This window comes from Stegostoma tigrinum, chromosome 20, assembly GCF_030684315.1.
Source record: "Stegostoma tigrinum isolate sSteTig4 chromosome 20, sSteTig4.hap1, whole genome shotgun sequence".
Classification (NCBI taxonomy): Eukaryota; Metazoa; Chordata; class Chondrichthyes; order Orectolobiformes; family Stegostomatidae; genus Stegostoma; species Stegostoma tigrinum.
Window position 1 is genome coordinate 45,507,965 of NC_081373.1, and position 11,888 is coordinate 45,519,852.

An 11,888-nucleotide genomic window follows, 5' to 3' on the forward strand; every position below is an offset into this window, starting at 1 on the left:
CTTTCAATGTGTAGATAATTTGACTACTTGATGGATGTTGAGGCTGTTTGCGCTTCATGACTCTTGTAAGGATGCTATTGGTCAGGGTTGCAGAGAACACCTTCTATTTTACAAGAGGGTTCTTGGAACTTGTTTCTCTTCAGCAAACAGGCTGCATGATTCAAAAATACCTGGTAGCCCACTGCCATATTCACAGGGATGACTAAGGATTGGAAAAAGCATACCAACATTGCAAGCAATGCCAACGTTCTGAGAATGAATAGATATATAATATTCAAAGGAAGCATTTACAATCCATGAAAAGAAATTGTATCTGAAGCCAGGGCCTCAGATCCCATGCAGCATGTGCAGATTCCATTACAACTCTTTAAATGCTTATCAGAACTGTCCTTGAGTCAAAACATCCACATTCTGGAGCAGGGGTAGTCCACTCCACAGGCCATCCCTAATTGGTCCATGTCTTCAAAGGTGAATTTTTAATTAAATACCTTTGTGTGTGTGTGTGTGTGTGGACTGTCAGTGTGGAAATGATCTCAACTTCCACAATAAAAAAGTTGAGCTGGGAAAATTAAACTCTTTTTGTCCAATGTTACAGAATAAATTAGCAGACGTCATTATCTGTGGGAAATCCTACAATATAACCACTTATTTAATAAATTCTGGTGTTAATTTCCCTTTGAAATTTGTACTAATTGGCAATGAAGCCAATTATAACATTACACAGTCAGTTTCAACAAGGAGAAATGTTTCTGTCCATTTAGCCCGCGATTTAAACTATTGCCTTGTACATTTCAATCTTTGAAATCCATTTGTTGACCAGGATCTTGAATGAATTGTCAGTGATTTTAATTAATACTCATGTGTTGTAATGAGCATATGTGTTTGTTAAATTTCATTTATGCTCCAGTCCAAGACTTCAGTTATACTTCTGTGCATTTTTTAAGAATGTAATGTATAGCAGACAGAACTAATTTGTACTGGGGCAGTGCAGAACTGCAACTCACATTGAAAACTGCACATCTTCTCAGATTACTGAGACACGAAGGAAAATGGTTCACATTTAGTAGGATGTAGGTTGGTTATGTGGAAGGAGCCTCAAACAATTTGCTTTTAATCAGTTCATGAACAGCTTGGGCCTGAAACCTAAGCTATTCATTTGAACACAAAAGAGGTGCATTATGCAAGTGGTGCCCATACTTCAAACACTAAAATTAAGCTAAGGAATTACTGATACTCCTTTCAGTATGTCTGTGTCTTGAGGTGGAAGTGAAGCTTTCCCTGCATCTTAAAAGCCAAATAAAGCTCATTATAATAAATGAATTCATATATTCATGCTTAGGAATGTTTGCATTATATTGTTCATCATTTGAGTTTTCCTTCAGCTTCATTCTTGATCTGCTATTGACTGCTTGGTGTATGTGCTCCTACTATCCTATTAAGTGGAGAGTTTCAGAACTCAATTGTATCTGTTCAAGTTGGAATGTTGTGTGACTTGAACTGGAACTCAAGAGTTGATGACGTTTCCAGACTCTTGTGGCCTTATCCTTCTCCATAATGGATGCCATGGATTTGAGAGGTGCTCTCACATGATTTTTAATAATTTACAGCAGATAGTACACGGGTGGACGGAACTCTAATTAAATTGATGTCCCCATCTAGATATATGAAGAGTATTCAATTAATTCCCAAACTGATCCTTGTGGTTAGTGGAGAGCTTTACTCATGAGGAGTTGAACTACTTCTGGTAGGGCAGACTGCCTTTCACCTGCTTTAGTAACAATGGTGTTATCTGGCTGGTCCAGTCAAGCTTGTGTACATGTGGTCTTCCCAAATGGTTAATGGCGGGATGTTGGTCAAAGGCAAAGCCACTTAAGATGGTCATTTGCTGGCGCTTCATTCACAAAATATACTTTATTCACAAACCATCCAAAAGTGCATTCCAAAAAAATTCAAGTTGCCCTTTATGGAGGTGTAACAAAATACACCTTTTCTCCATTGGTTGTGTTACACTCTTGGGTACCTCATTCCAAATGCAGTACATGTGACATTTCCCAAAAACATTCAATAACAAGTATACAAGCCATTGGATAGTGCAACTGGCTGCACATGAATAAAGTGTGTGCATTAGAGCTCTTGTGGTGCAGTGGCAGTGCCCCTACTTCTGGACCAGGAGGCTCTGGTTCACTCCCACCTGCTCCAGAGGTGTGTAGTGACATCTCTGAACAAGTTGATTAGAAAAAATATCTACAACCCAGGGAGTTCTACAAGTGACTGGTGCTTCAGCACATTGCGTCGGTAAGGTCTTAGCCAACAGCCTCTCCTCACTGCTTGTCTTGCTGCCCCAAGCTTTATAGTGCCCCTCAGCACATAGTCCTGGACCCTGGAGTGCGCCAGTCTGCAACATTCCAATGAGGACAACTCTCTGCAAAGGCCAAAGAGAGACTTTCAGCGAACAGACACCACTTTGAACTCTGACTATTAAAACTTTAACTTTCAACACGAGATGAGCCACAAGTTCAACGACACCCATGTCATCGTGGTCCAGGGCGCCTCAAAGGAGCAAAAACCAGTCAGACAGTACACCAAGGGCAAACCATCTGTTTTCAAGCAAACCGACTTTGGCAAAATACTTGCACTTCCCTTTCTAGTGATAGCCCCTTAAATTCATGAAATTGAGCGCTTTCGGAGAGAGAGGGATGTGGCTATCTCTCGGCTTTACCATCTAAGGATATTCCTCGTCTCCCCAGAGATTGTGTTGCACTGAATCCTCTCGATTCAAGTGAAACTTTACGCTGCCGCTGGATGTGCCTCAGAGATCAAAAGTGATGTGCAGAAATATTACTTCTGCGGTCATCTTATGGCAGGAAGTTTAATCCGCCTGAGTTAAGATTCTTGAGTGGTCACGGAGAATGATCAAACATTGGCAAGTGCCATCTATCAGCGGGCTGTCAGCGTATATTTGCAGCTGCCCCCTCGTTGTGGCTCTGTTTATGCTAAACGCTGATATGCCCCTTCACTTCAGGAACTGCGCAGTTGGAATGTACCTCGGCCACCCAGAGAAGGGCTTTTGTGAGAACCGTATATGGCTGTGGAACAGCAATCGGTGCAGCCGGGCTCGGGGTCTGGTCCTTTTTTGGGGCTGATGTGGGTGGATCAGAAGGTGACGAGACTCAAGGGCTATAAAACTTAACAAAGCGGGGAGGAAGAGTACACCATCCCAGAGTAAAGGACCCCGGCAAAGCAGACAGGGTGAGTCCCAGGCAGGGGTTAATACCTGCCTCTGTACCTGATTCAATATCTGGATTTATCCTCAGCTTGTACCGATGGGCAAACCGCGAAAACAGGCTGCATGCATGGGGTTTCTCTCAAATAAAAGCCTGGCATTTATTAACTTTTTTTTGAAGAAAATGCTTCATCCGTTTTAAGGCACATTGATAACTACTGCCTGTCGTTTGCTTATTCCAAGTGGCGATAAAATATCAGAAAATTTAACGTGGAAATCTACCTTATCTAGCTTATATGGGGTTTGAAAAGTGCGCTTTAGGACTGGTAACAGAGTGGAATTGATTTTTTTGTAGTTGCTGATGATCGGACAGACTTATTCCAAGGATTTCTTCACCAATTTAGTGTCGGCACAATTACTGCTTGCGTCTAGAAGTAACGAGTAGCTGCGGGATAATTCATAAAATTGTTCTCCAGGTTTTGACAGCTATATGTCTAGTTAATGCTTGCGTAAACTCCCAGATCCGCTCCTACCTTGTTTATATAAACGAGTGACTGCTTTCAATGCATATTTGTTAAATGCTGTCGTTTAGATTTCAGAATCTCCTACTGTTTAGTCCTGAACGCAAGCCTCTTTTTTTCAGTATTGTTTTCTGTATTTGCTTTGCAATGGGCTATCGGCAGAACAGAGAGTGACAGTGTCTGGCGAAGGATCACTGCAAAGGGAGCCAGTTCTGGCGATGCAACCTGCTTGACGTGGATTAGCTGTAACACTGTGTAGCAGCCGCTGAGTGTTGTGGATTTTCTGCGTTTATGACTAAATATGGTCCTTTCCCAATCCCTTATCCAGCGCCCCTATCGTCGCTCGTGGTACTGCAAGTCCGAGATGAATGCTTGAGGATAGGCAGGAGCAACTTGGACTGAGAAATACATACCTGGGAGAACTTTTATGATGTTGCAGGCGATTTCCTAATTAGGGAGAAAGATGCATTAAAAGAAAGCTCTTCAATGAATTTGTACTTCCTGTTAGACAGCAGGGATCTAGCGGCTCTTTTGAAAAATTCTTACCAGCCTTGAACTGAAAAGACCTGTGAAAGTGGGATTCAGGATTTGAATAACATCTATTTTTGCTGAATATTCTGAATTCACAAAGGATTTCAGAAACACTGCTGGGACGTTTAAGTTAAATAAGCACAGACGCGCTTCAGTCCCAATATGGTTTATATTGATCTAACAACTGCAAAGTTCAGGTTTGTCCCATCCTGTTCTGGAACAAACCATTGAATTTAGATTGTATGAATGTATTGCTAACCACATGAATCAACACACACACACACACACACCCCAACACACAGAGGTCTCTGGCTGTGTTATCTGGATTGAAATGGTGTCTCTCCTTTATCCCCACCAGACCCTTACAGATTGACCATGTGTGACGAGGAGGAAAGTACAGCGCTGGTTTGCGACAACGGCTCCGGACTGTGTAAGGCTGGCTTCGCCGGGGATGATGCTCCCCGAGCGGTCTTCCCCTCGATCGTGGGCCGCCCTCGCCATCAGGTCAGCCGCCCGGCCCCAGCAGCGACTGCTCAGTTACAACAGCAGCCTTTGGGCTTGTTATTACCATTGCTGGTTGTGTGCACTAGATAGAGATCACTTTTAGACAGTGAGACAAAATGTTGAGTTTTAATAGAGAGGCGGATGGTCTACATTTGCCACAGGGCGAGATGGAGGGTACGAGCAGCTGGGGGAAAAAGGCAGACTGGAACTGGGATATTTTTCACACTAGAATCATTCCGATCTGGAATTCACTTCCTGGAGAGGTGGTGCGAGTAGAATCCTGGTAACTTTCAAATAGTAAATATACTTCCTATAATACTTTAGAAGGCTTTAGGGTTAAAGCATGGGAGTAGAGTGAATACCTTTTATTGTGAGTAGTCACATGTGGGAGCAAATTGCGCTGTATAATTTAATGAAAATAACAAGCTTCGGTTCTGGATGATGTTTATCCCATTCAAGATCAACAAGAACCAAAAGTCGTCGCAAGAGTAAATTACTGTAGATGCGGGAATCTGTACTGAAAACCAGACATGCTGGACACAGAGGATCAGGCAGCATCTGTGATGAGAGAACATTTCGAGTCTAGATGACTCTTCACCAGAGCTGAGTCATAAAGAATCATCTCGACTCGAAACGTTAGCTTGCTCTCACTCCACGGATGCTGCCTGATCCGCTAGGATTTCCAAAAGTTATTGTAACAGCTCTGCAGCTATATAAATGTCAAATTCACAGGAGCTCCATGTTAATTATTGCCAGTTGTAAGTGTTGCACTCTGCACCCCCCCCCCCCCAATTGTACATTCTCAAACATTGCTTTAGTGTGTTGCTCATACATATGGACTTTGCCTGTTTGTTTAACCTTACAGGGTGTTATGGTCGGAATGGGCCAGAAAGACAGCTACGTAGGTGATGAGGCTCAGAGTAAAAGAGGAATCCTGACCCTGAAATATCCAATCGAGCATGGCATCATCACAAATTGGGATGACATGGAGAAGGCAAGAGACTATTTGTATTCTTCCTGAACCAGTTAAATCAACCCAGCTAGAAACTGCTCCAAAGGCCTGATATTGAACCAAGCAAATTGATACTATAATTGCAAGAGGGATGAACAGAACAACTGTATTTTAAAACACTGGTCATTTTCCCACAGATCTGGCACCACACTTTCTATAACGAGCTACGTGTAGCCCCTGAGGAACATCCAACTCTGCTCACTGAGGCTCCCCTGAACCCCAAGGCCAACCGTGAAAAGATGACCCAGGTACTGCACTGCCAGTTTGCTGCTAGCTTGGCAGTAATCAATTTGCTCTTGACTAGCTACATTATGCTGGAAAGATTTGGCAAACCCCCCTAATGCATCTAGTACTGCTACTAAATAAACATTGTTAAAAATATTGATGTAACTATTTCCATGCCATTGAACACTTTGGATATTGAATTTATACTGGCATAGCTGAAAACAATGGACTAACATAATGGCACTACATAACTATTTTGTTCATTTCCAGATCATGTTTGAGACCTTCAACGTGCCAGCCATGTATGTTGCTATCCAGGCTGTGCTGTCCCTTTACGCGTCTGGCCGTACAACTGGTAAGTAAAGGAGCTGTTCTCTGCCCTGGGAGACAGGAGGGCCTACTCGTGGCTGTTTCTGATCAGGTAATTGTGCCTGTGTGCAGGTATCGTGCTGGACTCTGGAGATGGTGTCACCCACAATGTGCCAATCTACGAGGGTTATGCCCTGCCCCATGCCATCATGCGCTTGGATCTGGCTGGCCGTGATCTCACTGACTACCTCATGAAAATCCTTACTGAACGCGGCTATTCATTTGTCACTACAGGTGAGGAGCAGGGTGGCTTTTGCTTTCAAAATACAGCAATGACTTTACATAGCCTTGGTTATAAGGACGACCTACTTTATGTTCAAAGTACATTTAAGCCTGCAGTAATGCTAATAAATGCAAAGCATGAAGTTTTCACAAGTGTTTAAGTGTAAACATGTCGTGCATCTTTCTAATAATTATTTTTATAATGAAAGGAAATAAAAACTGTTTGAATCCCAATTCAGAATAACTTGAGAAATGCCTAATTCTATAGCAACCACAAAACCCACTTCCCACAGTTTTCTGATGTTTCCAAAGCCAAGTCTTCATGTAGGATCCTTATGAATGTTCAACCAACAAATGGAGACAAACAGCTCCTATTAAAATTAACTCAAGTTCACCCTTGCCTTGGGAAAGACAAGCAAGGCAGCAGTTTATATACCAAGGAAAGACTGTGGTAGATGTTATCCAACTGGAACCAGTGCAAATTCAACCGATGCAAATGATCAGATTGGTAGGAAGTTATTGACACGATATTCTCAATTTTACTGGGTAGCTTTGAATGATTTGTTTAGTTTTACTTTATTATTTTTCCAAGAAATTCCTTGCAACATGATACCGCAATTGTTTTTTGCCAATTTAAATTTAGTAGGAAGGAGAGCAATCACAAGCCTATGTGCAGGTGTATATTTGGCACAGCCATGAGATCCAATCAAGTATTATCAAAGACAAGTCTAATGTACTACTGGATGAACACAGCAGGCCAAGTAGCATCATAGGAGCAGGAAGGCTGATGTTTCCAGCCTAGACCCTTCATCTGAGGGTCTAGGCCCGAAACATCAGCCTTCCTGCTCCTGAGATGCTGCCTGGCCTGCTGTGTTCATCCAGCTCCACACCTTGTTATCTCTTATGTACTACATCTGTTTGATTCCCAGCTGAACGTGAGATTGTCCGTGATATTAAGGAAAAGCTGTGCTACGTGGCTCTCGACTTTGAGAATGAGATGGCCACAGCTGCCTCCTCATCCTCCTTAGAGAAGAGTTATGAACTGCCTGATGGCCAAGTCATCACCATTGGCAACGAGCGCTTCCGTTGCCCAGAGACTCTCTTCCAGCCATCTTTCATTGGTGAGTTGATTTTATGCTTCAGCATTAGTTGCTAGTTCAATGGTTTAAAGTATCTAAAAAGATTGCATGGGTCAGCTATACAATAACATAGTATCCCAGCCACTATGGTCCATTATGACCAACACCCTCTTCATTGAATAGAAAAACTGTAGTCCGAAATGTGGACACAATTCACTTTTATTAATAATTCTACAATAATGCTAACTGACCCGGGAGCGGGCAGCTCTCAAGTGAGTCATTCATGGGCAGAGCCATCACTATTGTATCCTGAATCAGAGTACTATATGTGCAGACATCTCCATGGGTAAATGGAGTTCTGGTTAAGATTAGCCAGAATCTAACTGACTGGTGAAACATTTTCAAGGCACTGAGTGGCCTATTCCTGTTCCTATGGTCGCTATGTATCAGTAAGGTTACATGGAATCATGTGTCATAATATAACTAATGCAATTTTATCTAACCAGCATCTGCTTAATCCATTTGTGATCTTGAACTGGATCACGTCTCCATAAATAGTAGGTTTACAAACTTGCATTTTTCTACATGGTCAACACCATGAGATACCTTTCACATGGGTGTCAAGAATTCAAAACGTCCTTTGATCATATACTATTTACTTGGCAGGAATGGAGTCTGCAGGCATCCATGAGACCACATATAACAGCATCATGAAGTGTGATATCGACATCAGAAAGGATCTGTATGCCAACAACGTACTGTCTGGAGGTACCACTATGTACCCTGGTATTGCTGACCGTATGCAAAAGGAAATCACAGCACTGGCTCCCAGCACCATGAAAATCAAGGTTAGTTGCATAAGCATTAATGAAATTAAACAGCACAACTGTTATTTTGTGTCTCATCATTGCTGACTTTGTTTAATAATGTCAAGCAGAATGGCTGTTTGCCCAACAAAATGGGGTAAAAGTAATGAGAAAAGGGTTTTCTTTTCTGTGATTATATTGTTAAAGCCAGAATAAGGCAAAAATTACTCGTGTTGATGTTCAGATCAAGCAGTCACCGTAAACATCAACTGATACTCACATTACTTCTGGCTCAATGCATTCTGTCAATGGTATCTTATAACATGGTATAATACCGATAACACAGGTATACAGTTTCTGAAATCAAAGTTGCCCTAATGTCCATTCCATCAGTATATCCATTTATCAAGTGCACAACTCTAAATTATTTATAGCCAATCTCAACACTTCTTGACATATTATTATTTGGCTATTTCATTGATGCTAACCAAGTAGTTCAGCTTCTTGACTGTAGAGCTGGATGAACACCGCAGGCCAAGCAGCATCAGAGGAGCAGGAAGGCTGATGTTTTGGGCCTACACCCTTCTTCAGAAATGGGTCTTAAAATGAAGAAGGTCTTAAAATGAAAAAAAATGAAGAATTAAAATGAAGAGCGTCTAGATCAGAACCGTCAGCCTTCCTGCTATTTCTGAAGAAGGGCCTAGGCCAGAAACATCAGCCTTCCTGCTCCTCTGATGCTGCTTGGCCTACTGTGTTCATCCAGGTCTACACCTTGTTATCTCAGATTCTCCAGCATCTGCAGTTCCTACTATCTCTGAACCAGCTCAGCTTCTCAGTTTATTTCACTTAGTTTTGCAATAAATGCACACTGTGTAGATTAATCTCTTGTCTTCAGAGACAATTTGAAGAAGTTTCTTGACCTGACTCATAAAAGGCCTAGGTTAAATGTCCTTATTGATAAGATGCACTTCCAATTAGGTAGATATTTTGTTTATGTTCAGCAAACATGGCTCTCCATGGGTTACATATTAAAAAAAATCTGTAAATTTATTTTTAATTAACAGAGCTCTGATAAATTTCAAGGCATCTTTCTAAAATATATTAACTTTAAATAACAGTACATTAAAAAAAAACTTCACACTCTTGTATAGATAGATAAGATAGATGAATAAGGATGGATAGATGTTCATGCAAACTATTCGTCCAAGTCCTTACCTTGTCCACTAGGAGTGCATTTCCTCTAAGTGGTAAGAGAAAACATGTGTCTATCTCCTTGGGCTAGCCGAATAGTACAGGCGCAATTTATCTCCCTGACTATTCAGTCAGGCAATGATGTTTAATGACAATGCAGAAGGGAGGCTAAATGCATGAAAAGGGGCACAAAGTATTTGGCAAGTGGGAGTCCTTGGCAAGACCTGCATTTGTTGGCCATCCCTAATTACCCGTGGAATGTGTGGCTTGTTCAGCCCTTTCAGTGGAACGTTATGAGTTAGCCACATTGCTTTGTGTCTGGAGTTACGTGGAGACCAGACCAGGTAAGGACAGCAGATATTCTTTCCCAAAAGGTGTAAGTGAACCAGATAGGCTTTTACAACAATAGTTTCAATGGCCATTGTTTCAAGGACTGATGTCAAATTCCAAGCTTATTAAATGAATTTAAATTCCAGCAGCTGCCAAGGTAAGATTTGAAACCCTGTTCCCACGGAATTTTCAGGGCTCTGATTTACTTATCCAGTGGCATTATCATTACATCACACTCTTGATGGAATATATTTTAGCATTAGCAGTTGGCTGGATAAAAATGAACCATGTGGATTATCACAGTGTACAATACCTTATAATCAATGCTGTTGCTATATATAATAGAGTAACATTTTAATACTGCTTCCAGTCAACAACAATTCCAAGTTCTGTAATACTTCAGCCTGTAGTAAATTTTGTAAGTTATTGTACAATTTCAAAATAGTATGCCACTTTAAGATGCATTTTAATCACCATCATAAATAGGCTGTGTGCAACTTTTTATTGATAGAAATTCAAGTTTGACAGTAAATGTTTGCTGAGGTTGGGAGGTCGAAAGAAAGCAGGTGTATGATTTGGCTTTAGGTCACAATACTAAAAATAATGTGTTTTCTTTTAGTAATGTCAGGACGATTGTTTCATCATGAGCAGGAATAGATGACCTCATTTTAACATCTCATCCAAAAGAATGCACTTTTGGCAATTCAGTAGTTATGACTGTAGGTCATCCTAGAATTAATGCTTTTAGCCCTGATGTAGGTCTTGAACCCACAGCAGCGTTTTGACAGAGGAGAACCAGCCCTCTTCAGTGCCTGCAAATGGGCTTGTATCCACAGTACCAGAAGTTCTCAACATGGTGAGATTCCAAAGGGTTAGGCCCCTCTGCAGGTTCAGGAAGTGGAAAATCAGAAAGAAGCTAGGCACCTGGGATCACTGTCATGCCCTCGTAGCCAGCTGATCTGAAACAGCCTGATCCCCAGCCCACCTCTGCAGTTACCAAATGTTTGAAGTTGAAGAAAGCAAAATAAAAGTTGGAAAGCAACAATTCCAATACAAGCCACATTTTCAAAGAAACAAATGAGTGAACATTGCCTATTATTTAAGCTGTGATTGCAAACTGGTTATGCACAAGTCACTGATATCATTTTGTTGTGTACCTTTTATAATAGATCATTGCTCCTCCTGAGCGCAAATACTCAGTCTGGATTGGTGGCTCCATCCTGGCCTCTCTCTCCACCTTCCAGCAGATGTGGATTAGCAAGCCCGAATATGACGAAGCTGGTCCATCCATTGTACACCGCAAATGCTTTTAAACCGTCATCTTTCCTCTCTCCTCTTTTTGTATCTTTTTGCAACAAGAAAACTGTGAATGTGCAATTAGAGAAACATACCTTCTCCTGTTTTCATTCCGTTGCTCTGACACTAGATATTAGCTGTAGCTTTAACTGAATGAATGGGAGTTTTTAAAATAAAGTCAGAATGTGTTGCCAGTATATTCACAATTGTCTTGTGTTTCCTGAAATATTTGACACCTATTTATTTAGTAGAGTAATGGTGAACTAATCAGACATGACTAAAATCAAAGATAACAGAGGAAATTTAAACTGTATCTTGGTTTATTTATTTCAAGATATCACCTTTCATTTTAAATTTGGTTCAAAACTTTTGGCTTCAGATTAAATAATCTCCCATTGCTAATTTATGTAAATTGTGTTCACATTTTCCTAAACTGCTTACGTTTCCTTTCACTGTTGTCTGCTTTTACTTTATTTTCTGAGAAATGCAGTCATCTTGAATTAAATGCTTAAAAAAAATGACAGTTTAATAAACTATTACAGAGGATGCTTGATTCAAGCAGTCCACTGGGTTTCTGAA

At 41.1% G+C, this 11,888-nt stretch overlaps 1 protein-coding gene across 1 annotated transcript; it reads left to right on the forward strand.

Moving 5' to 3' along the window:
- The first annotated feature begins 3,118 nt into the window (after positions 1–3,118).
- acta2 (actin alpha 2, smooth muscle) lies at positions 3,119–11,888 on the forward strand. The gene is made up of 9 exons (XM_048551199.1): positions 3,119–3,249; positions 4,634–4,779; positions 5,645–5,773; positions 5,929–6,039; positions 6,287–6,371; positions 6,458–6,619; positions 7,537–7,728; positions 8,353–8,534; positions 11,183–11,888. The coding sequence occupies exons 2-9, from the start codon at positions 4,651–4,653 to the stop codon at positions 11,324–11,326; spliced, it is 1,134 nt and encodes a 377-aa protein (XP_048407156.1). The 5' UTR covers positions 3,119–3,249; positions 4,634–4,650; the 3' UTR covers positions 11,327–11,888.

What these genes read in the sequence shown, in the direction of transcription:
- acta2 (XM_048551199.1), top strand. Translation starts at nt 4,651, where the DNA reads ATGTGTGACGAGGAGGAAAGTACAGCGCTGGTTTGCGACAACGGCTCC. An exon ending in ACCGTGAAAAGATGACCCAG is followed by an intron (nt 6,040 to 6,286) that starts GTACTGCACTGC and finishes GTTCATTTCCAG; the next exon opens with ATCATGTTTGAGACCTTCAA. An exon ending in CTATTCATTTGTCACTACAG is followed by an intron (nt 6,620 to 7,536) that starts GTGAGGAGCAGG and finishes TTTGATTCCCAG; the next exon opens with CTGAACGTGAGATTGTCCGT.